Source organism: Danaus plexippus (assembly GCF_018135715.1).
Source record: "Danaus plexippus chromosome 13 unlocalized genomic scaffold, MEX_DaPlex mxdp_15, whole genome shotgun sequence".
Classification (NCBI taxonomy): domain Eukaryota; kingdom Metazoa; phylum Arthropoda; class Insecta; order Lepidoptera; family Nymphalidae; genus Danaus; species Danaus plexippus.
Window position 1 is genome coordinate 3,100,690 of NW_026869849.1, and position 21,776 is coordinate 3,122,465.

The window sequence follows — 21,776 nt, forward strand, 5'->3', positions numbered from 1 at the left end:
GAGAACCCGCGTCGGTTGGCGGATGCTTTGGTGGGGACGTGACGTATAGCAGCTGGGCATCTTGGCAGTTCAGGTCACCGGTCATATAGCTATGAACCTGTCATGCCGAATTATAGGAGGAAATCAGGTCTAATTTATCTAAAAGAACATAAACCATTGTGACACAAAAGAAAGATGTAATTTTAATACATACATATTTTCATAAAATACAATACCAGAGTATAATTAAAAAATATGTTTAAGACGTTTTTAAACAAAAATTTATAAGATATAAATAAAAAAACTGTACAAATTATTTACTTGAATGTAAATAATAAAAATATATGAAAATTTCATGTAATGTAAATTCAGAAACATCAAAACTAACCTACTTTGTTAGTAATTATTTAAACGAGCAACGAACCCTAAAAAGTTCCCTTTAGTTTAAATGTGAACATCGTTAACTGAAATGAATACAAATGTCCTGTGTACAAGACATAATAATTTAACCAATTAAAATTTTCCCACGGAACCAATTCTAGAAGAATTCGAATCCCTGTCGAGATGCGAATGTTGATAGTAAAGCTGAAATGTTGTTATGTCATTAGACAGACGATCTTAGACACTTGATTGATGTTCTTGTTTAGATTGTATTGTGTGAGAGTATTGAAAGTGATGAATTAAAGACAAATTCAATGTAGATACATACGGCTGTATAATACAGGACCTAATCAATATATATTGATTTATTTACACTTATAAAACTAACCTGTAGCTGCGGCTTCGTCTGGCTAATTAGATGTTGTGGTTTTATTGAATGCTTCTGATTTTAACATGCCTTCCGATGTATAAAGTTTTAAAAAATCTGTTTAGTAACTTTTTCGTGACCGTTCATAGTTCTACAAGAGTTTTATCTACAAATAACGAATGGTATTCATAAAAACAATCTGTAAAGATAGTTCAGCTGCGCTTAAACCGGTAGTTGATAGAAATGAATAAATCACTTGAATTGATTACAAAAACATTTACTTATATATAAAAAAAAAAAACAAGTCGTGTCCAATCATCGGAGTCATAAAGATTATTAATGTGGTAGTTTGTTAATACAAACAGCGACAAAAGGGGAACTTCAGCGTTTTACATCCACGATGACATCTCAACCATACGAAATTACAGGCACGGATTTATAATAATATTTGTCTTTAATAATGTTCGTTTGTAAGTAAATTTATTTATTTATAATAAAAAATTTAGGTTAAGAATATGTATTTTTAATATTGTAGCAGAGGTTTTCATTATATTTCTATGTAATTTTGATTTAAAATTTTTTTTTTTCAATTTTTATATGAACGTTCTAAATTATATTTATCATCAAATTGTACCTAACTTGTTTATTCTCCTGTAAATATATTTAGTGCAGATAGTTTTTATTATGGTCATTGTAATTTTCACCTGAAAAGAATATATTATTTATTTACCTACCAGCATCATCATTACTCAATACCTTTTAAGTATTTGCTGTTTAGATATATAGGCATATTTCTAAATCAAATCCAACTAATTAACTAAGCATAATTACAATTCGGGCCTGTTTCATCAGCCATCTGTTTATACAATTATCTGTTAAGAGGCCAGGCAGTGGCGCGCGCTGTTCTTCCTAAATGACTCCTTAACATCGGAACTTGTAGCAAATGGATTAGTTCAACGTCTGCATCCGATGGGACTGTATCCTTGGGAGCTGAACTTTATCATGGACACGTATACAAGCTATCAAATGAATGAAGAAACTTGGGAGCAGCTTCGTTCAGTGACACAAGCTCCAAATGCGCCTGCGCAAAAACAAAGATGTCAGGCGAATGCGCGGGAAAGAGATAGGACCCAGAAGTTAGTATTACAACAAATTAAATTTTATTATTATTATGTTACAATTTAAAATTAATTTATTTTTAACAAACGTTGCAATTTTTAACAAACTTTATATATAGTAAATATTTGTTGATATTAAGAAATTTACTAATTATTACATTTAAAAACCCGTTAATTACTTTGAACAATTTTTTGTATTATACTTAATGGACTGCTAGTAGTTTAAGGAGTAAACATAGCAGTGCAATATACAGTTTGAAAATACACACACATAAATATATATTTTTATATATGAGAATCTTAAAAAAGTGTAGACTGTAGAGTTTGAAAAGTACACCTGTTAAACATATAATTTTACTTGTGCCATTTTAGCTGTCGTGTGCCTATAACATTCAATAGCATTTAAAATTAAAAGAAATATAGTATGATATATACATGTACCTAATTAATAGTTTCATTAATTCGTTAAAATAATTAATAAAAAGATTTCACTAATAGTTTCTTGCAAATTAATTATTGTTATCAAAATATATTAAATATCTAAGCAGTGTAAACATGGCGTTCAATACTCTCCGACATCTCATACCAACGGAACCAGCAGATCGCAAACTTAGCAAAATAGAGATCCTCAGGCTAGCTGGCAGTTATATCACACACCTCGACAATCAACTGTATACGGGTAAGGATAATATTTTATATACAGCCTAGAAATCCCTTAAAAGCAAAGCTAAATATACGAATAGTGATATTTTATTTTTAAAATAATGATACTTATATAATATCAAAGATAAAGAAAATTTTCTCCTTTTTCAAATTATATATTTTTATTATTATTGAAAGATATATGCAAAAAGGCACATAATTCGATGGATCTACTTTGTACACTATTAACGCGTGTTTATTACTACTTCTAAATCAGCCAGTCATTTTTATTTTGTCTCAGTTCACGACATTCAATGACAACAATGAGTTTTTTTGTTGAATATGTAAAAAAACATTTCATAGAGACACATTAACGACTCCAAACAGAACGTTTACTGTCTGTAGTCAAAGAAATTACAAAGACAACCTGAGCTAGTGATGTCATCTGATAAATGCAATGCTGTTGTTGCCCAGTCGCTTTGTTACATCCTCACATACTAATCAGTTAATACGCACTAGAAATTATAATCAATCCTTTGTTAATTGCCGCCAAAGAAATATAAATATTTTGCATCAAAATTAGGTACTGTATCATAATGTTCCAAAACCACTTTCAATATATCGTGAATTAATAATAAAAATTATATATAAATAGGCATATTAATAAGAAATTTGTTGTAATAAATATATATTTAAACCACACTATGCGGCTTTGGATATAGTATGTTAGTTAGGAATATTTAGTTTGATCTCCAAAAGGATGCACCAGGTGAAACTATTTCCATGTGGTCGGAAACAGAAGAACGTTTTTGGATTGAATTAAAACAGTGTGATGAGCTATCCTTCTTACTATTATCATACGTAGAGAAATATTATATTTTTAATATCGTACTAATTTTTAATTCTTTTTTGTTTACTTCTTTTATATTCACTGAAAATATTCTCCGATTTAATATTAATTGGACATGTAGACCATGTAATTACAGTATAATAACTTGTGCTGTAACTAACTGAAAATATGTTTTTATAGAAATTAGTTACTTTATGAGTTACAAACATATACTCTCGCCTATACACACATTTTCGTAAATATTAAATTTTGTAATTTCGTAAATACATAGTAAACAAACATTAACGAATTAACTAAGACTAGGTACACGGTAGAAGTGGGAGCGAGACGTATAACAGCAAAATCTCTACAACCTGCTAAAAGACTTGGATCTGCCAAGAACTAACATCGATTGATTCTTGGAACGTGCGTCGAATGAAGGAAGGGAGCCTTTAACGCGCTTTATATAGATGCCCCTTACACCTACACCTTCGCAAATTCCAGGCTCTGTTGAAGCTCCTCTCCTTGCAACGCGATGGACCCGGCACCAATCCATTGAATGCTAAAAAGTTACGTCTTTGAGCAAAAGACGTGGACGAAGAATTAGAGACGAGACGAAACATCTTAGCATTCAATAGGTTCACCGTGCGGGTGCTGGGTCCATCGCATTTTAGGAAGAGGAGCTTCAACAGTGCCTGGGCCTTGCGACCAATGTGTATGACTTACCTCCACTGTCCAAGCTCCTCTCTCCACCTAACCAAATTTGAAAAGAACTTACTAGGTCTGTTACTACTGATGATATGAAGTTGATGACACGTAGATTAAGAAACGTGGTAATAAGTTCAGTGCTTTTTATGTCATTAAAACTTTAAACATACATACGTAAGCATCTATAATACTATGCTGAAAGGTTTCGTCTTTATCTTTTAAATAGAATTATGTTTAGGATAAATTATGTAAAGATTTATATACTTTTTACATAACTGCTTGTATCTAACTGCTTGTAACTTTTTATATTAACAGTATATAAAATAGTAAAAAAATAGTAATACAAACTAAACTACATCTAGATTTAGGTCAAGTTTCTCATACAGTACATGTTGGTGGCGAGTACAATAGTGTTTAATTTATATAACATTGTAAATGAAAATATTTTTGGTAGACTTTAACCAGCGAGGTTTTCACAGGGGATATGGAACAGCCGTGTTTGAAAAAATCCGACACCGTATACAAAACATCTTTGTGTACGTTCTGTTGGTCAACATTAAAAAAGAAGTGAGTTGTCTATACAGGCAGATCTTGTTTAACGTCCGCTTGTAATTTTTTTTAATAATTCAAAACAATAGTTCTTTGACAAATAATGCTTTTAATGCTACTAAATAACATAAATATTCACTTGTGTCTCAATTGTTTCAGAAAATAACTTCAAACAACAAAGATTTTTGTTGTTATCATAAAGTGAAGAAATGATTTGCAGATTTTTGTTCTGATGTTTCGTTATGTATTCTATGTCTAATAAGTTATGCTAAGTCATTACGATATTATATTTACGATATAAACATGGAATTATTTTTTGATGTTATGAAGTATCTATAAGTATAAAAAATAAATTATTTTATAGCTTAATGTTATTTCATTTTAACTTTATTATTTTTAATGTTTATGTATTTTTAACATACTTTTCTTTATAAAAAATTCAATGTTATCTCATTTTTTTAAAAAATTAAATATTTTTATATAACAATTTAATATTTATATTTTATTAATTAGCTATCTTCGTAACGATTTTAACAAAATATTATTTTTTCAAGTATAACAAAATCTTCGGAATAATTTAGAGATTCTTTAAATGGGCACGATATTTTATTAATAAATTGAAACAAAAAAAAATGTTTTTAGTTCAGCTTGCCTTGGTTTTACTTGAAACTGTAGTCGAAGTTTTTGAACCTCGTGTGCCCAAATTCATTAAACTATTTTATTAGAAAGCAATTATTATGCTAATATAATCTTTGGGTATACAGCAAGAGAGTAATAACTATTAGATATAAATTAAATGCAAATATAAAATTTATTGTTAACATAATATTATAAAAAACATTTATTTCATTTTGTAAAATAGACATTGGACGATGAAAGAAAACACAAAGTTTAAAATGGCACCGTTTATTAACAGTTGCGTACTAAGCTTCGCTACACATAGGTTAAAAATTTTGTAAAGAAAAAGTCACAACCAGTGCTAACATAAAAGGTGGTTTAAATTGTTAAATTTTTACGCGGCAGTCAAGAGTATTAGAATAATTTCGATGCTCAAAATTTTTATAAAAATTTTAGTACAAAATCTAATATAAATACTACTTATTTTATGTACATTCGTAACCAGACAACATTTAAGATATACATTTTATTGATAAAATAAAGTACAAGTTTTTGAATACAATTAAAACTAATTTTAGAAGAAAATGATTTCCGTTTTATATTTGTAAGACAATTTTGATTTGTAACACTTTAAGTACCTTCAATTAAAATATACATACGTATGTGGTCATTCTAATGTGTACAAAGCGGGTGAAAATTGCTGTCACACCGCTATATATTTAAAATTTCAATATTAAGTCAATAATTTTAAGTAAGACAGTCATAAGTAAGATGCGCTCTCATAAATCTCAACTAATTAAGTGTATAAACTAACCTATAACATAGGTTATATTTACTGACTAGTAAAAAATCTAGTCGTCTCCCCCCACTCATATTAACCTAACATAAATAATAAAGGCAAGTACATATTTACAGAATAAAACAATCATAAACTTTCATCATAATACCCACTAGTGAAATGCAAATAAACAATTACCTTGTACAACACGGGTTCCGTACAATAACAAAATGTGGCCGTAACACATACTTAGACAAAATATTTCCTCTACGAAGACATCACAGTCAAATGATATTTTATATTACAACTATGCAAACCATCTCTTCATCCAGAACATTCTACAACAGTTTATATTCTATGTACATAGTTAAGCTAAAGTTTAGTTCCAGCTGTCTATTTAATATAGTAGCGAGCGGCTATCGAATACTGGTTCTGTCTCGACCAATGAACGGACTGGACTCGTGATTATTCTTTTCTAAGTTACCGGACAGTGTTGGATCCGGACGACTTCTCTTGAAGAAACCAAGTTTCCATAAAGCAATTATGAGAAGAATTAGAACTATTAAACCAACTATTACAGACACTATGATCACCCATAAAGGCACTTCCGAAGGTTCACTGATCTTCAAATCAGGATAGGCAACTGTTTCCACCTGTGAAGATGAGAAACATATGTATATTACGGTTATAAATATCGTCATTATTTAAAGTTAAAATATAATCCCATACCTCTATAAGAATCGTTTGCAAACCCAGGGAAATATTAAATACAGAAGTAGAAAATTTTCACTTTAAAAACTTGTAATAAAAGACAGAAAGATCAACAACTGAATAGTAGCACCGATTGCACTGAATGCATATTGAAAGGCATTATAAAATGGTTATAATTAAAAATATATTTAAAAACGTTATCTTTTTAAATAGTTTTAATGAGGCAAAACTATTAAAAACTAAATAGTCTTCAGAAATATATCCAACTTGATGCGTAATATTTAAGTTCGGAAGAAAATTAAAATGTCTTATACTCACAGTAGCGACGTCATCGTGTATCTTGTTCTGGTGTATGTTATTGTCTGGTATGTGTATGTAGGCGGTGGAGGCGATGTTGACGTGACTGACCCGAGGGTAGTCCTCCACCAGCGTGCTGTTCCAGAGACGAGCCCGGACTGTGATCGTGGTCGCCTGCATGCGACCCAAGCGGTATATAACGCATTGAAACTGTATGCATTTCGCGCTCTTCTTTTGACAGTTCTGTAATTTATAAAAAACATTATTAATAAAGATACTTTTTAACGACAATTTTTATTTTCTTGCATTTGACAGGAGTAATTTTTGTTTTCTTCTATTCATTCTTTATATATTGCTGACTCTGGGGACTATAAAGTAATAGAAGTAGAATTATTTGTATATATAAGTAAATACCTATGAAGAATAATATTATTTTTTATTAAAAGTATGCTAAACTTACCATATTTACAACGTGTTTCCTTTGTCCATCCTTGTCAGTGTAAGCTTCGGCCTTAACGATATCGCTTTGTCTTTTTCTTCTTACATTTTTCGCAGCACTGGTAGAATAACCGACAATTTGATTCTGAACTTTAGTGAAGTTGTGACTTTTCTCGCTTGAACTGACGCTGAGTTTGCCAGAACTTAAGAAGGGATCCATTTCAAGGTTCTCCAGATATGGCTCAGTCCCACCCGGTCGTGATGTAAGTTTTAGGGGATTGATCTCGTTACCCGATATAAAACAGTTTCCATTACTTTGACCTAAAAGTACTTTTATTATCAAAACCTTCACCGCTCTTCGTTCTTATCACATTTGAATTACATCAAAAATAGACAAAACAGTCTGACTTTCATAGATTTTACTAAATAAGTCCCTTCTTAATAACTTTACCTGCTTCTCCATCAACAGTTGGAATATCTTCGGGATACAGCAACCATTTCCCCTGCGAGTTTTCGGATGCAACCTGATGAGGCCATGATATCACAACCTGTACCAAAGACACTCGCCAGGGACCTTCATTGAATATCTATAAATTGAAAATAATTACATCGTTAAGAATAGAAATAGAAAATTTTACTATCACAAATATTTAAAAAAATTAAATAAATATTGAATATCGATTTAAGAAGAAAAAAAAATGAAGAACAGTAAAAATGTATATATCTTATATGTTTATTTCATCTAGTTATAAAGCGTTTTAATCAATGCAATTCAAGGCTACGTTAATTACCTGATATGTGTGCACGACTCTAGTGCCGATATCATCAAAGTAAGTCATGGCAGATTCTCCCTTCACCTCGCCGCCGTAGAACACTTGCTCCGGTCGTGCGGCGCTGAAAATATTATTGAAATAAAATAAATAAAACTTAATTATCACATATTTTATTTTAAATGTGTTAAAATTCAAATATCATTGAACCTATTTAAGTCATAAATGTAAATCTATGATCACCCATAACAGGGAAATGATAATTTTGACCCAAGCAACAAGTTCTGATATAATATCCCTTACCCTTTAATTTGCAATTCAGCGTTTTTGATGACCAGAGCTGCTACCTGTGCCGGTTTCTTTTCCGGATGTAATGCTTTTGAAGTTGAATTTGCCCAAACAGTGAAAATAACAGAGGGCTCGTTATCTTCCAACGCTCTCGCATCGAAACGCATCGTTATTGGTGGATTACCGTCTTGTTGCTTCTTGAACGGATTCTCAAGAAGGCATGACACCGTCGTCTTGTTTACACTCGTGCATATCATGTGCTTGCCCTTGATAGATGTAATTTTGTTTTTAATAACGCAAAGATATTAGCATCAACACGCACATGAGATATATCTATTTTATAATTGAGCATGCAGTTAAATAATGTTGTAGTAAGTTAAAACTAACTGTAATATTCGCAGCAATGTAGTGCAAACTGGCATGGTGTTGGACGAACAGTTGGGCTTCATACGCAGATTCACCATAATTGTCCACTGATATGGAGAGTTTTATTTCCTCTTCCTGCCCAAGGGTTAAAGCATATGATTTTCCATCCTCGGCTGAAAGTTACAAATTAACTAATTTAAATAAAACCATCTAAGAAGGTTAAACATAAGAGGCGTAGTTATTTATAGATATTTAGCTACAGTATAAAATACAACATTTCCCTCGTGTAAACATATAAGTAAAGTATACTTATATTACAAAGTATCAATAAAAAGATTTTTACACGTTGTCAAAATTAAAAAACGCAAAAGTATATTTAGTACACTACGGATTATTAAGAGTAAATCATAAAAGCAACATTTTTGTGCTTATGAGTAGTCCTTTACTTGAGGCCAAAGGGTTACACATATTTTGAGAAATGTTAAGACAGGTGTCGTATAAGGCTATTTGTGTATTATTCATTTACTTTTAGGTAATTGTAATACGGGTTCCACGACCAGATCACTAACGCATACTCCATCCAAACCACAGTCGTTAAGGAAGTTAGCGCTGAAGGAAGATGTCGCGGTAGCATTCAGTACTGGGTAATCATCTATTCTGGGTAATTCTCCTATAGTTGAGTATTTCGGTTGGATCTGTACTATCTTGTAGGTTACTTGAAACTGCAAGCATTTTTTTGAATTTGAATACAAAAAAATATTATGAAATTTCATTATTGGTTTCGTGAGATTTAAATAATATAATAAAAAAAAGATTAACCATTAAACCGAAAGGTATTTTCAGAATTTAATTGACTTTATCAGAACTATTTAGTATACTTGTCATACAAAATTATGCTTAAATTTTATTTAATACAGTTTTAGTAATTGATTCTGCAAAATCATTTATAATATTACAATATGCATACTTTGATTGGTGTCTGAATGTCTCTGGTATTATTTTTTAAATACACGACATGTTCTCTACAGTCTTCAACATCCTTGCCCAGATGTATCGTTTTATTGATAATAATAGATTTTTCCGAATCGAAGAACACTCTGGAATATTTTCTTCCGCCAGGGAAAGTTTCAGCTTCGATGACGTAATTTAACTCATGACTGTTGCTTTGAGTTGACCGTACCAGAGATTTGATTATACAGCACGCTTGGAAAGTGAAGCAAGTGTAATTAGAATTGGGATCTTTTGTGCAGCCTTGGACGGAAGGGTCTATATTGATGATAGTGTTTGATGGTTTTATCGAAGTCTTTATGTCGATTATCGGTTTCGTTCTGATAAGTGCGATGCTACTCTGGAATATCAAAACATAATGTAGTGACAGCCTTAAAAAATCAGACCAATAAATAGCTTCTAAGATACTTACATTCTCATAAGCACCGACTAATAAATCTGGATATCCATTCTCGTCAAGGTCCATTCCACCAGATAGAGAATAGCCAAATGTCCTCATAACCGTTGGTAAGGATTCCGCTCTTATGACCTGATCTGGTTTCGCTTTAAGACCAAGTTTTCTATCTCCCATATGAATGTACACAACGCCATTGCCTTCGTACGGACTGCCTATGGCTACATCTTCACAACCATCTCTATTGAGGTCTCCGGTATTAGCAATTGCAATACCAAATTGTGATTCAGGCTTGCCACTTAGTTTAAGACTGTAATCTTGAGGAAGATTATGCTTTTCATTTAAGTATACATATACTGCACCACCAGCATCGCGCGAAAAATAGAATGGAGCACCGACCAATAGATCTGGTAATCTAAAAAAGAAAATAATATCAGTAAATAAGCTTTGGTTTCTTGAATAAAACATTCTGGAAAAAATGTTATTTACCCGTCGCCGTTAACATCTGCTGAAGCAACTTCGTATCCAAAGCTAGAACCGAACTGTTCGCCATTGAGGACCAGAGTAAAATTCAGAATATTGACATCATTTCTGGTCCAGTCATAAATTACTCGTTTACTAAAAAGCACTACTTGACCCGTACCATGAGCACGAGGGGCTCCTGCTGCATACGATGCCTCCGGGCCGAAGAAATTAGCACCAGATACAGACATACCTGGAATTAAATTATTTTGAAACATTTTCTAGTTGTAAAGACATTTTAGATAATAAAGTGTAATCAAATCATGTAAACGATTAGATTTCACAATATTAAATGATTAGTAAAAACGTGATTATTTTAAAGAAAAAATTGTTGCATAAGTTCCTTATAAATTTATTTAGCGACTACGAGACAACTTTTATTATATTTATCAATAATAGTCAATTTCATTTTGGACTAACTAATCCACTCACCTAAATAGCTATACTTCTCGACTGGGCTGGCTCCATCTTCAACTGGCGCCATGTAGACAACATTATCACGCTCAAGCAAATCATCGTTGGTATCCTGAGTGAAAATGGTACCTCTCCAAGTATATGGCCCTGGACTGCCTAGAACTAACGTGTCATCCTCAAGGAGAGAACTACTTGTTCCAACCTGACAGAAACCAAATTCTTCGTGTTCCCTGTAATGACAATAAAGAAGGATATATTCGAAGGTAGAACATGCTTTTAAACAAGTTTCAATGTCAAAAAAGTATTATCATTACTTTAAATATATAAAAAAACGATATTACTAATTATAGTATCTATATACATATATAATATTATGCGATATTGAATACAAGATTACAGCGCAATTACATGGCTTGATCATAAAATTTATTTGATATTCACACAATTCTCCTAACGATCTAACCAGCACGTACTGGTATAAGTAATTTGTCTATTTGAATATGTGATAGTAAAACATATACTATAGTAACATAAAATATTACCTCTGAACTGAGCGACCTCGACATGGCTCCCACATGTCGATCAGCTGAAGGTCATTACTGAGAGTGTAACAGAGCCCTTGTCCAAATTGAGATTCTCCAGATTTGCGAATGTATCTGTAAACGGGAAATAAAGATTTCCTTCATCCAATTACTCGTTATTGTCTACAGAAGCTTATTGTACATAAAAAAATATATATTTAAATATTCCTTTTATTAAATTAAATTTTTATATGCATATTTTACACTAAAAACTAAGTGTATAATTATAAAAATAAATATATTATTGACCTGTGTGCACAGACGACTGCCTTTTTCCCCGCACCCTGGCTCCTGACGGACACGCCGAGCCATTGACCGTCCTTTATTTCATCTGGATGAGGCCCAGTCAAATGGAAGGAGTCAAGACCTAAATATAGCCAAAGAAATTATAATCCAAATATTAACATAGTAACGCAAATCAAGCGGCAAACCAAAGAGTACTGAGAATTAGTTTCGCCAGACTAATCTCGTAAATAAAAGTCATATCTAAAAGCTACAAAACAATAAAATAAATTAGACACAAAATTAATAATCCAAAATGTGAGTAAAAAACGTTAAAACCCATTTTTTTGTCTTAATCCATAGGTTACGCGATATAGATTGTGTGACTTTAAATTACAAATAGTCTCAGAAATGCTTATTTTTATTCAGAAGACATGAAAGAACCCAAGATCAGACCAAGTTGTGGATCGTTGGCAAAATATGCAAAGCGTTGTAATCCAGGCGTGTATGATGCGGACTTATAACTAGGAGGCAAATAATATAAACTTGCAAAATAACATATTCTTTGCATACATAGTAATAAAACTATCATTCTTCATCGACCAAATGTGTTGCATGCGTTTTATATAACAATAAAGAAAACTCAGATGACGAATTTCTCCAACAACCTGTAACGTGATCTGTAAACATACGGCGTGATATATGTTTTTATCGTGTGGTCTCGGGTTAATGGTCATTATCGAATACTACATTATGTTAATTTTGAGATACTGACAACAATTAATCAGTGGCCGAACAGTTAATTCACCTGATACACCAATTAGGTTTAATTTATATTAATAATGACTAATTGTTACTATATGAGTGTATTTGTACTGTTATTCGGCGCAGCCTTATTAACTATTTCTCATTACTTTGTTAGCCGGCGCTTTCAGATCCACAAATAAAGTGGTTTTTAGAACGAATTGAATCAAACTACTCGATATATTTTCTTACATTTTTAATTTTATTGTTATTTTTTACCAGTCACCTTAGTCTATTTCGCTATTTACTTCTATAAGTTATCCCATACAACTAGTTAGGTGCTACCTAATAGATCGAATTTTATATTTTTTATATTTCAGTGAAAATCAACAATTAATGTGTCGAAAAGAAGCTGATTTGAAATTATAATTCTCGGGGTATAATAAACAATAAGGTCATTGTCGAATTTATTATCCAATTTTCTAAATTTTTACCGTGTACGTAATAAAATTTATTATAATTCCATACTATTATATTATGCTGGCAGAAGCTTGTGATTTTGTGCTTGTGCAAGCAGTTAGTGCTTATTTACATTTTATTTGAAATCTATTTTCAAACATATTTTTTTTTCGATCTTATAACAGAAAATAAATTTCAAATTATTCAGTGAGAATTAAAATAAAATATTTATCATTCAGTTAGTGCATGCTTAAATGTTCGAGGGCATAGCTGGAACGGCAGACGCTATTAGTATTTCAAGGTACAGCGATTAGTTAATATTAGTTAAGGAGCGAATGATTAAATGTAAAGGAGATTGAGACCACATCTCACTTACTCGTATTTATCTTGCCGTACTTCGCTGTTTTGGGGCACCACCGACAAAAGACAACAGTTTCATTAAAATGTCACAATAACAATAATATGTTCCAGCGTTTCCTTCCTACAACTAGAAATTTGTGTTTTTTTCTACGGTAAACTATATCCATCGTGAAACTCGTGCTTGTATACAAACTACAACTAATTTAAATGTATTCTACATTTACATATGAATGAAACGCATATAATTTACAAAGTTGCATTTTTATTATTTCAACGATAAAATGTATATGAACTGTAATATATACAAAGTATCTCAATCGTAAAGTTTTAACGTGATATCATGAAGTTTCCAATGACATTACCAGCTTTTTGATAGCAGTTATCACTCTCCGATCCGGTTAACATTTTATTGAACTTCACAAAACTGAATATAATTTGGATAAGTTAAATAAATTAATTAGAACACATTTTTATCCGTAATTCTTATCTGACTGATAGGGTTTTATAGCGTCATAAAATCCACATACTTCGTTTCCCGTCCGTGACTATTTGTTCGCAGTCACTAGGAGCTGAATTCACTCTGCACCTCCAGAGCGCCCCGGACTTTGTTGTGTTTGGCTGCAAATTTTGACCCAAAGGAGCACCGACTAGCAACCTGAAAATAACAAATATATTTGATAATTTATGATTGTTTTAAATAATAGCATTATAGACGTGGACACATCGTGTTGCGTAGTGTCAAGTGGCTTTAAATTATTCACATTTAGGAAGAAATAATTCATTTGTAGCTTAATGTATAACAAAAAGATTTGGGTTCAATATATTTAAACAAAGTATATCTGCAGTAATTGCATTTTTGATGTATTTTAGACGCTGGTGATTATGTTTAAGATATGCAATGTTGGACTGCAAAGTTTTCTTAAATACATTTATCATAATTAATGGGACTAAAATCTGCTACTTTAATGTATTTGATATTATTATTTATAAAATTGTATAATTTAATGATCATCAAATTATTGTAATCTAGTAAAAGGGTAGTAATCAGTTCCGCTGACCTTATATTTAAGTTATTACCGTGTTAATAATGCGTGTCTACCGTCATTTGTACAAATTACATAACCATTTGTATAGAACTCACATATAATTAAAAAAGCAAGTCCCATGCAGGCGTTATCTCCCCTTTTATCCCTTTTAATTGTCGTTAGGTGTCACTCGTAGCAGCAAAGAAGATTGTCGTGTATCAAAGATTTTGTGAATGAATTAGCAGTAATATTAATGAGAATATTATAAAGAGAAGTTAGAATATTATATTATAGAACCATCGATCATAGCTAATCAATTATAAGTCACGCGTTCGACAATTCGGTAACCATTAAAGTATACCGCATTTAATTTACGCAGCGGGGTCCATGATTGTATTATGTACCCTCATGCTTTTAACATATCATAAATCACACTTTACGTCTTCATTTTATTCTATTTTGATACTTAAAAGAAATTCTATGAGGACGAAACCAAAACGACGCTAGATGTGCATAAATCCTGATTACGCAGCATTTCAGTGAACATAAAATTTTATTGGTGCATTTCTGATTTAACATTACAACTGGAACATGCTTTGTGATCTGTGAATTCTGTACGATTCAGTTTTAGACACCCACACGGGTTCGTTGAACCTTTTATGAAGGGATAAAGAAACCGAGATACAATTAAGTACACATTGTTTCGCTCGTCATTACAACAGCTTATCTAAATAATTTTAAAAGCGCCGGCCTCACTCAACATATTACTAACATGAACGAAACAAAATTAGGATGAATGGATGTTACCAGTGGGTGATACTTTACAAACTGCAAAGGTAATCGGTCAATTCCCCATGACCAATTTAATTTACAAAGGGTTCATAATGAGAAACGGTACAGCGCCCACATCACGACGATCGATCTTGCCCTCATTGGGGTAATGCGAAGTGCGCCTACGCTTCATAGTAATGCATTTCTATCAAAATAACAATACACCTCATATATTATATTAGTCATCAATGTTTATTCCAGTTTAATACTAATCTTCGTATTATGCGCCTGTAATATCTTTCGGAGCAACCCAAAAGACATTTTAATAAAATTCTTCTAATAAAGATCGACTTCGAAGGTTAAAAAAACATGCTACTTGGTCACAACATAAGAAGCAGTTTCTTAAGCCGCTCCTAGTTATACCTCAAGCGTCGAGGCCTCACCCTGCAAACAACGATAAATCTACATCGCTCCACTATCAATCCTTGACATTGGCTGATAGCAGTGCCATATTGCACTACGAAATAGATAAGATTACATTAAAAACGCATTTCGTGAAATAGTGCCCATTCCAAAACCAACCAGTTTACTTAGAAACCCTCTTTTAATTAAATCTAAACCAATATACTGCAAGTTTTGATACTTTTTTATCAATTATATCTTTATATTTTTATTCTTATATCTCAACAAATTATTTTCATATTATATGAGGAATTTAAGAAATTTAAAATTACGCATAGATTTTGTATAATTTTTAATAAAAAAAGGAAAATAATAAATCCTGAAGCAAAATACTAATAAAATATGCCTCGAATAAATGTGCATTTCAGTTTAAATTTCATATTAAACCTTTAATCTTGCACATGTGTTAAGCACAAAATACTATAACAATAATATTTTTTTATACTAATCATATATTAAAATTAACATGACAAGCTATTAATTTCAATCTATAACAAAATTGACAGTCGAAATCAACGCTACATAAAACGTCTTTATAAATAAATGAGGTAGCCAATAAAAAAGTAATCTATTGGAAAGACTATTAGATTAAGTCAATTGACGAGATCAAAGCATATCGTGATACGAGAATGCCTACACGCTTCGTACGTGAGCACACAAGGATATGCTGAGAACGTAAACACGTACGTACTATCCATATATTACTTTCTTCTATCTAATCTATTGATTACAATCAAAATATTTCAAACAATCCGTCTTTATAATTATATTTAATGCTATTATTATAATATGAAATAAGTGAGAAAATTTTGCAGGTTCGTTTGAAGATTAAATTTTATGTTCATGTGACTAAATTGTTTTCGTAATGACGCTACTGGTTTAAGTACGTAAATATTGTTTTTGGTGGAGTGGTAGCGAGGTCCGTCGTTGGGGGTCCGCCGCAAACACTTTCGGGGGCCATTGTCGAAAGTTTATGGCCCAATACCCACAAAAGGAAAACTCAAATGTAACTCCCGGAATGTTAGCCGCGAGCCAATTTTGAACTCGCTTAGACTATTTTAATTAACATTTATAAAATGAGATGATAATTGACTTTTAAGCGGAAACTGTCTATTACTTAAATTATTCGCTTCTGACATATTTAAAAAATATGTTTCTAATATCTAGCTTTGTTTTTTACGCGGGAAAATAGTATTATGTTGTCTGAAAGAAACAATAATATAAAGGTTCAAATGAAAAAGATTTTTAATACACGAAAGTGTATTACTGAAAAATAAAAATTGTATGAATTGATTGAATGATTCTGTCTCATAACGGATTAACAATTTATTAAGAGAAAGGAGGCACGGGTACTCCGTGTGTGGCGAAAATTATTATGTAAATATGGAACACAAACGCATATAAATTGCATTTATGCAATTCGAATACAATTTGTCATAACTTTATTTACGACTTGGAAGTGGCGCATATTTATGTGATATTTATTTGAATGAAATGCAGATAGCTGTTTGATCTTTCAACTCTATTCAGTTAGCTTATATTCTGAGACTTCAAATTATAATATATATAATAATCATGTCATTTATAAGTCCTTTATTATCTTATATAACATACATGTATAACTCTGCGTTTTTCTTAAAAAGAAAAAGATTAATAAGGCATTTTCTCACTCTTGGGTTTTACCCTTAATTTGCATAAATACTTAAAAAAATACTTCATATGCAACATCAACAAGTATTAGTTGGTAACGTCTATAAGATTCTCTCACACAACAATAAGATAAACATTTAAAAGTAAATAAAGTTTATCTTTCAACTAACTGTTGATAAATACCCACATACATTTTAATGCTAAGTATTCGTCATATAAATATTTAGAATTAAGATTTAACGAGATATTCGGCAATATAAAGGCATGTTTGTATCCTCTTGAACACATGGCCTTTAGTAACTAAAATAAACAATGAAATAAAAGCCTATTGATGGATATCAGCGGCGAATATGTGGGTTATAATGACGTCACTCAAAACCTTTCTAATCACAACCCATAGCTTTCCCCGTTCAGTCGGCCCTTGTACTGTGAATTATAATTAACAGTATCTATAATTATAATTTGAGTGACGGCCAATCTTGACACTTCCATGTTTAAATAAAGAGTTATAATACATCAAATGCTTCATACAGGCTGAAAAACAATAGAGGCCTTTCACTTCGCTCAGAGATGACACCTCCAGGCGTAAATCCATTATGCATCAACGTATGTGACATAAAGAATTTATTACCGATGTCGGCATGATGAAGGAGGCTGAGAAAACGTTTATGATTTAGCTGTTCTTAAAGTTACGTTACTTTGACACATTTGAACATCTGCCATTCCAGTTGAAAAGCACTAAGGATCCGAGTTTATTATCATATGTTATTCTAGATGTAAGAATCCATATATCAGACTTGAAAAGACCCAGCAGTATGTAAGATAAAATGATAACTCTCCTTCAATTCAGAGATTTTTATTTTATACATTTATCTCATAGCCAAAGGATTGCAATTCCTTATAGAGCGAAGTAAAAAAATGAAAAAATGTATTTATTTTGATGTAAATTAATACAAAGTTACAGTTCAGACTCACAATTCGCTTAAGCATGCCATGTGATTTAACTCATTCGAATAAAGGAATTCTATAAATATAATGAATACAGCAAAATAAACCAAAATCAGGATTAGTTCATTCAAACCGAATCAAAATACCGAAGGATTAAATTCTTTTCTATTCAAGTAAATTTCAAGACTATTACAGATTCTATTGAATTATCGCGTCAAGTTGCATATCATCAGATAACAAAGCGACCACGTTTGATATTTCCTTTTATATAAAGGGCAAATCGTGTACAGGAGCCCTTAGCAAGTGCGAGACGGTATTATCGCTCGGAGTGATCTTTCATTAGCGGTGTGCGGAGATAAGTCTCGTGACTTGCTCATGTTCGACTGGCCACTAACACGAAAAAGTTTTTATTTACAGCCGCATTAACACGACATCCAACAAATTATTATTTATCTTTAATCTAGAACACTCTTTGGTAACTTTTTAACAATACGGTTTTGTTGTTGTAATCCCTTTTTTAAAATTTATGCTTGATATAAAAAACCACATGGGTTTCCTTATTAAAAAAACTTTGTAAGATAATATCAGAGGAAATTTATTTCAACAAATTAATTTTAAACGATAATTTATAGAGTAACATTCAAGAATTAAATAATTCTTTACTTTCCCTGTTTTTAATAATTACTTTATATACCTACGTACTTATAAAGAGACATCTGAAAATTGTAGGTAATGATCATCTCATTTCTTAACAGTCAACTGATGCTCATAAGTTATTTCTACTAATAGGATTATCCCGTAAAAAGGCCTGACAGAGGTTCTCAGGAGTGGTTGTAAATCAAATAATGGCGCATATAGCATTGCATGCAACTCGCAGATTATCACAAACCAGTTCGAAAAGGCAATGGTACACATTAGTCAGATATCGACCCGGTGTGGGCAGAAGATCAAGTTTGTTAGCTGAACATTTCATTCGTCGAGATGCCAAATAACTTTAAGAATTGCACACAATATATCTTAAAATACTTTGAATTACTGAACACTTTTGGTCATAAACGTGATTTATTTTGTAAACTTATAGAATATTAATATATTTTGAATACAGCAAATACTTTTGTTAGTTATATTCAAAGATGATACCGTATCTTAATGTATATGATCCACGTAAATCTGCAGAAAATCCTGACAGAGAAGTACTCAAGAGAAGTCTTAAAGTTGAAAACGGGGATAGAAAAGAGGGGTCCAACCGCTCCATGTACTTGTAAATGTCCTCTTCCTTAAAAATCTTATAAACCCTTTAAGTACTATTGTCACGCAGCGATTTTATTTCCAATTTTTGATCAAAGCAACTCTTAGTATCATAGAGTTTAGTTGGTAGTAAAACAATTCAGTGGAATTGCTTGTGAATTACGAGATAATATATATTTGTTATTTCCGTCGCAGTAATCTTAACTGGGAAAAGTTGGCAAATGAGAATTTAATTAGCCAGTTAGTATAGCCGATTCAACTTCCAATTTAACTGTTTTAGGTCCTGAATGGTAATACATTACAATTAAGGGATAAACACCAATTAATTTAAAGCCAATGGCCTAAACATTCCTCGATCAAACCATGACCAAAAGCTATACCCAGGCATACGAACATATCTTTTTGGCTTCAGATAAATAGTTTCAATATTTACGCAAGACGCGCCTTTCTCACGCAGCAAACCGCCTGACGATCAGTGTGTGTCAATACAGTGTTTATTGTAACAATTTAACTTAACTAAGCTCTGAACAGCATGTATAAAAAAATCACGATTTAAGTTTCTCACATTATTCTCATAATAATTTCACGTTAGAGGAACTAATATTAGACCACCGTAAGTATGTCACTCTGTACGTGTTGTAATAAAAATAATCTTAAGGCGGGACGGATGACAGAAATAGTATCCCGAGTAGATCCCACGTCATTGATGTGATTCATGATCACAATTAGAACTGGAATGGCATGGAATTGGAATTAAAAATAAATGCAATGTGAACTTATAGATTGCATTCAGCTGAGATAAGAGTAGCAAATAGGAGAAATGAGTGCTTAAAATGACGTACATGATTTCGCATTCCGATGTTTAATTAAAAATTATATAAATAAATTATTGTATACTTTTTAAGCGGTTATGTTATTAACCTTGAGCTCAACACTCGAACAGGAAGGATCAATTGAATGTATTATTTGGAGTGCCATTGTAAACTGTTCATTGACCTAGAGTCTAGAGATCACATGTGAATTGGGTCACTGTATCTAGATAATCTATGCATATATTTTGAACCCATTTAATAATGAATCTTGTTATATAAACTTCAAATGAAAATCGATAAATCTGGATTTGAGTTTACGTTTCTTATATCCGGTAATTATAAATGGAAATTGTTGTTTCTAGATATTTTCTTAACATTACATACTTGCGTTTTCATTAAATTACATAGCGTAATAAAAATTATTTCTATTTTAAGTAACGTATATACAACATTCATTCACCGATGATCTTTTTACATCGGGAAGCGAACACTAATTTTTGTACAGATAAGGTACAAATACTATATATATATATATGCTGTTTGCAATTATTATTTAATTATGAAATAAAAAGCTACATGAAATGTCATGAAATATTAAAATAGATATAAACTGATGAAATTTCAACAGACAAATATTTTCTGTATCTTTATGTTACTGTACATGTAAAATATTCGATAAAATAACAAACCACGAAGACATTTAACATACACACGACACGAACTTCTGTCAATTAGTGGACGCTTCGGTAAGATATCGAGTTTTACAATGCAACATAAAGCCTTATAGAGTATGTTTGTGTAGGAAATTTAAACTTATTGGCCGCCGCAACTGGACAATGCGGCATCAGAAAATGGCAGGGAATTAGGACCGAAGCGAATTTCACTGCTAATTGAGACCTAATTTGGTAATCGGCAAAAGTTACTACAGATATTATCTTCGTGCACATATAAGGCTATATAATAATTTAATTACGATTATTTCATAGAACATTCCTTCGCAAATGTCTTATTCTGCGCATACCTTCTAAAAGTTAATGGATTTCATAATACAGGTGGAACAGCTCAAAATGTATTTGTTTGTATTCAATAAGGGTTCTATGAGTACAGGGAACTCTCAAGGGGCCTATAGGTCGAATCCTCTGACAGAATTGTTCGTCACGTCCCTTGCTTTCCATAACAATAGCAGGTACACTTTTTACAAGATACCAACATTGCCCCGTCCTATAATTTATGGATATGACCGCGAACAAAAACACAACAAAGGTGTCTAACCGAAATTAAGTAGATGGGTTTAGTATTGTGTTACCCATTGTCCCA

At 31.8% G+C, this 21,776-nt stretch overlaps 2 protein-coding genes across 4 annotated transcripts in view; one reads left to right on the plus strand and one right to left on the minus strand.

The window, feature by feature from the left end:
- Positions 1–1,468: 1,468 nt before the first annotated feature.
- On the plus strand, positions 1,469–4,868 carry LOC116770267 (transcription factor 15-like). 2 transcript variants are annotated; one of them, XM_032661675.2, is made up of 4 exons: positions 1,469–1,863; positions 2,391–2,524; positions 4,504–4,591; positions 4,733–4,868. In XM_032661675.2, exons 1-4 carry the CDS (start codon positions 1,697–1,699, stop codon positions 4,737–4,739), a joined length of 396 nt encoding a protein of 131 aa, XP_032517566.2. In that variant the 5' UTR covers positions 1,469–1,696; the 3' UTR covers positions 4,740–4,868. The 2 variants fall into 2 exon arrangements, with proteins under 2 accessions (XP_032517566.2, XP_061383622.1); XM_061527638.1 differs by having other exon boundaries at positions 2,394–2,524.
- A 595-nt stretch (positions 4,869–5,463) lies between these two features.
- Positions 5,464–21,776, minus strand: part of LOC116770139 (integrin alpha-PS1) — a 46,332-nt gene continuing 30,019 nt past the window's right edge. Inside the window, exons 2-17 of one of the 2 annotated variants that reach the window (XM_032661491.2) lie at positions 14,071–14,198; positions 13,560–13,583; positions 12,008–12,125; positions 11,720–11,833; positions 11,196–11,407; positions 10,731–10,956; positions 10,260–10,656; positions 9,807–10,187; positions 9,366–9,561; positions 8,861–9,012; positions 8,489–8,739; positions 8,207–8,309; positions 7,867–8,002; positions 7,438–7,736; positions 6,999–7,220; positions 5,464–6,622 (exon numbers count right to left, since the gene is read on the minus strand). In XM_032661491.2, coding sequence (XP_032517382.2) covers positions 6,386–6,622; positions 6,999–7,220; positions 7,438–7,736; positions 7,867–8,002; positions 8,207–8,309; positions 8,489–8,739; positions 8,861–9,012; positions 9,366–9,561; positions 9,807–10,187; positions 10,260–10,656; positions 10,731–10,956; positions 11,196–11,407; positions 11,720–11,833; positions 12,008–12,125; positions 13,560–13,583; positions 14,071–14,198 — 3,196 coding nt within the window. In that variant the 3' untranslated portion in view covers positions 5,464–6,385. The remainder of the gene's footprint in view (positions 6,623–6,998; positions 7,221–7,437; positions 7,737–7,866; positions 8,003–8,206; positions 8,310–8,488; positions 8,740–8,860; positions 9,013–9,365; positions 9,562–9,806; positions 10,188–10,259; positions 10,657–10,730; positions 10,957–11,195; positions 11,408–11,719; positions 11,834–12,007; positions 12,126–13,559; positions 13,584–14,070; positions 14,199–21,776) is intronic. The other variant, XM_032661492.2, reaches the window with a different exon arrangement.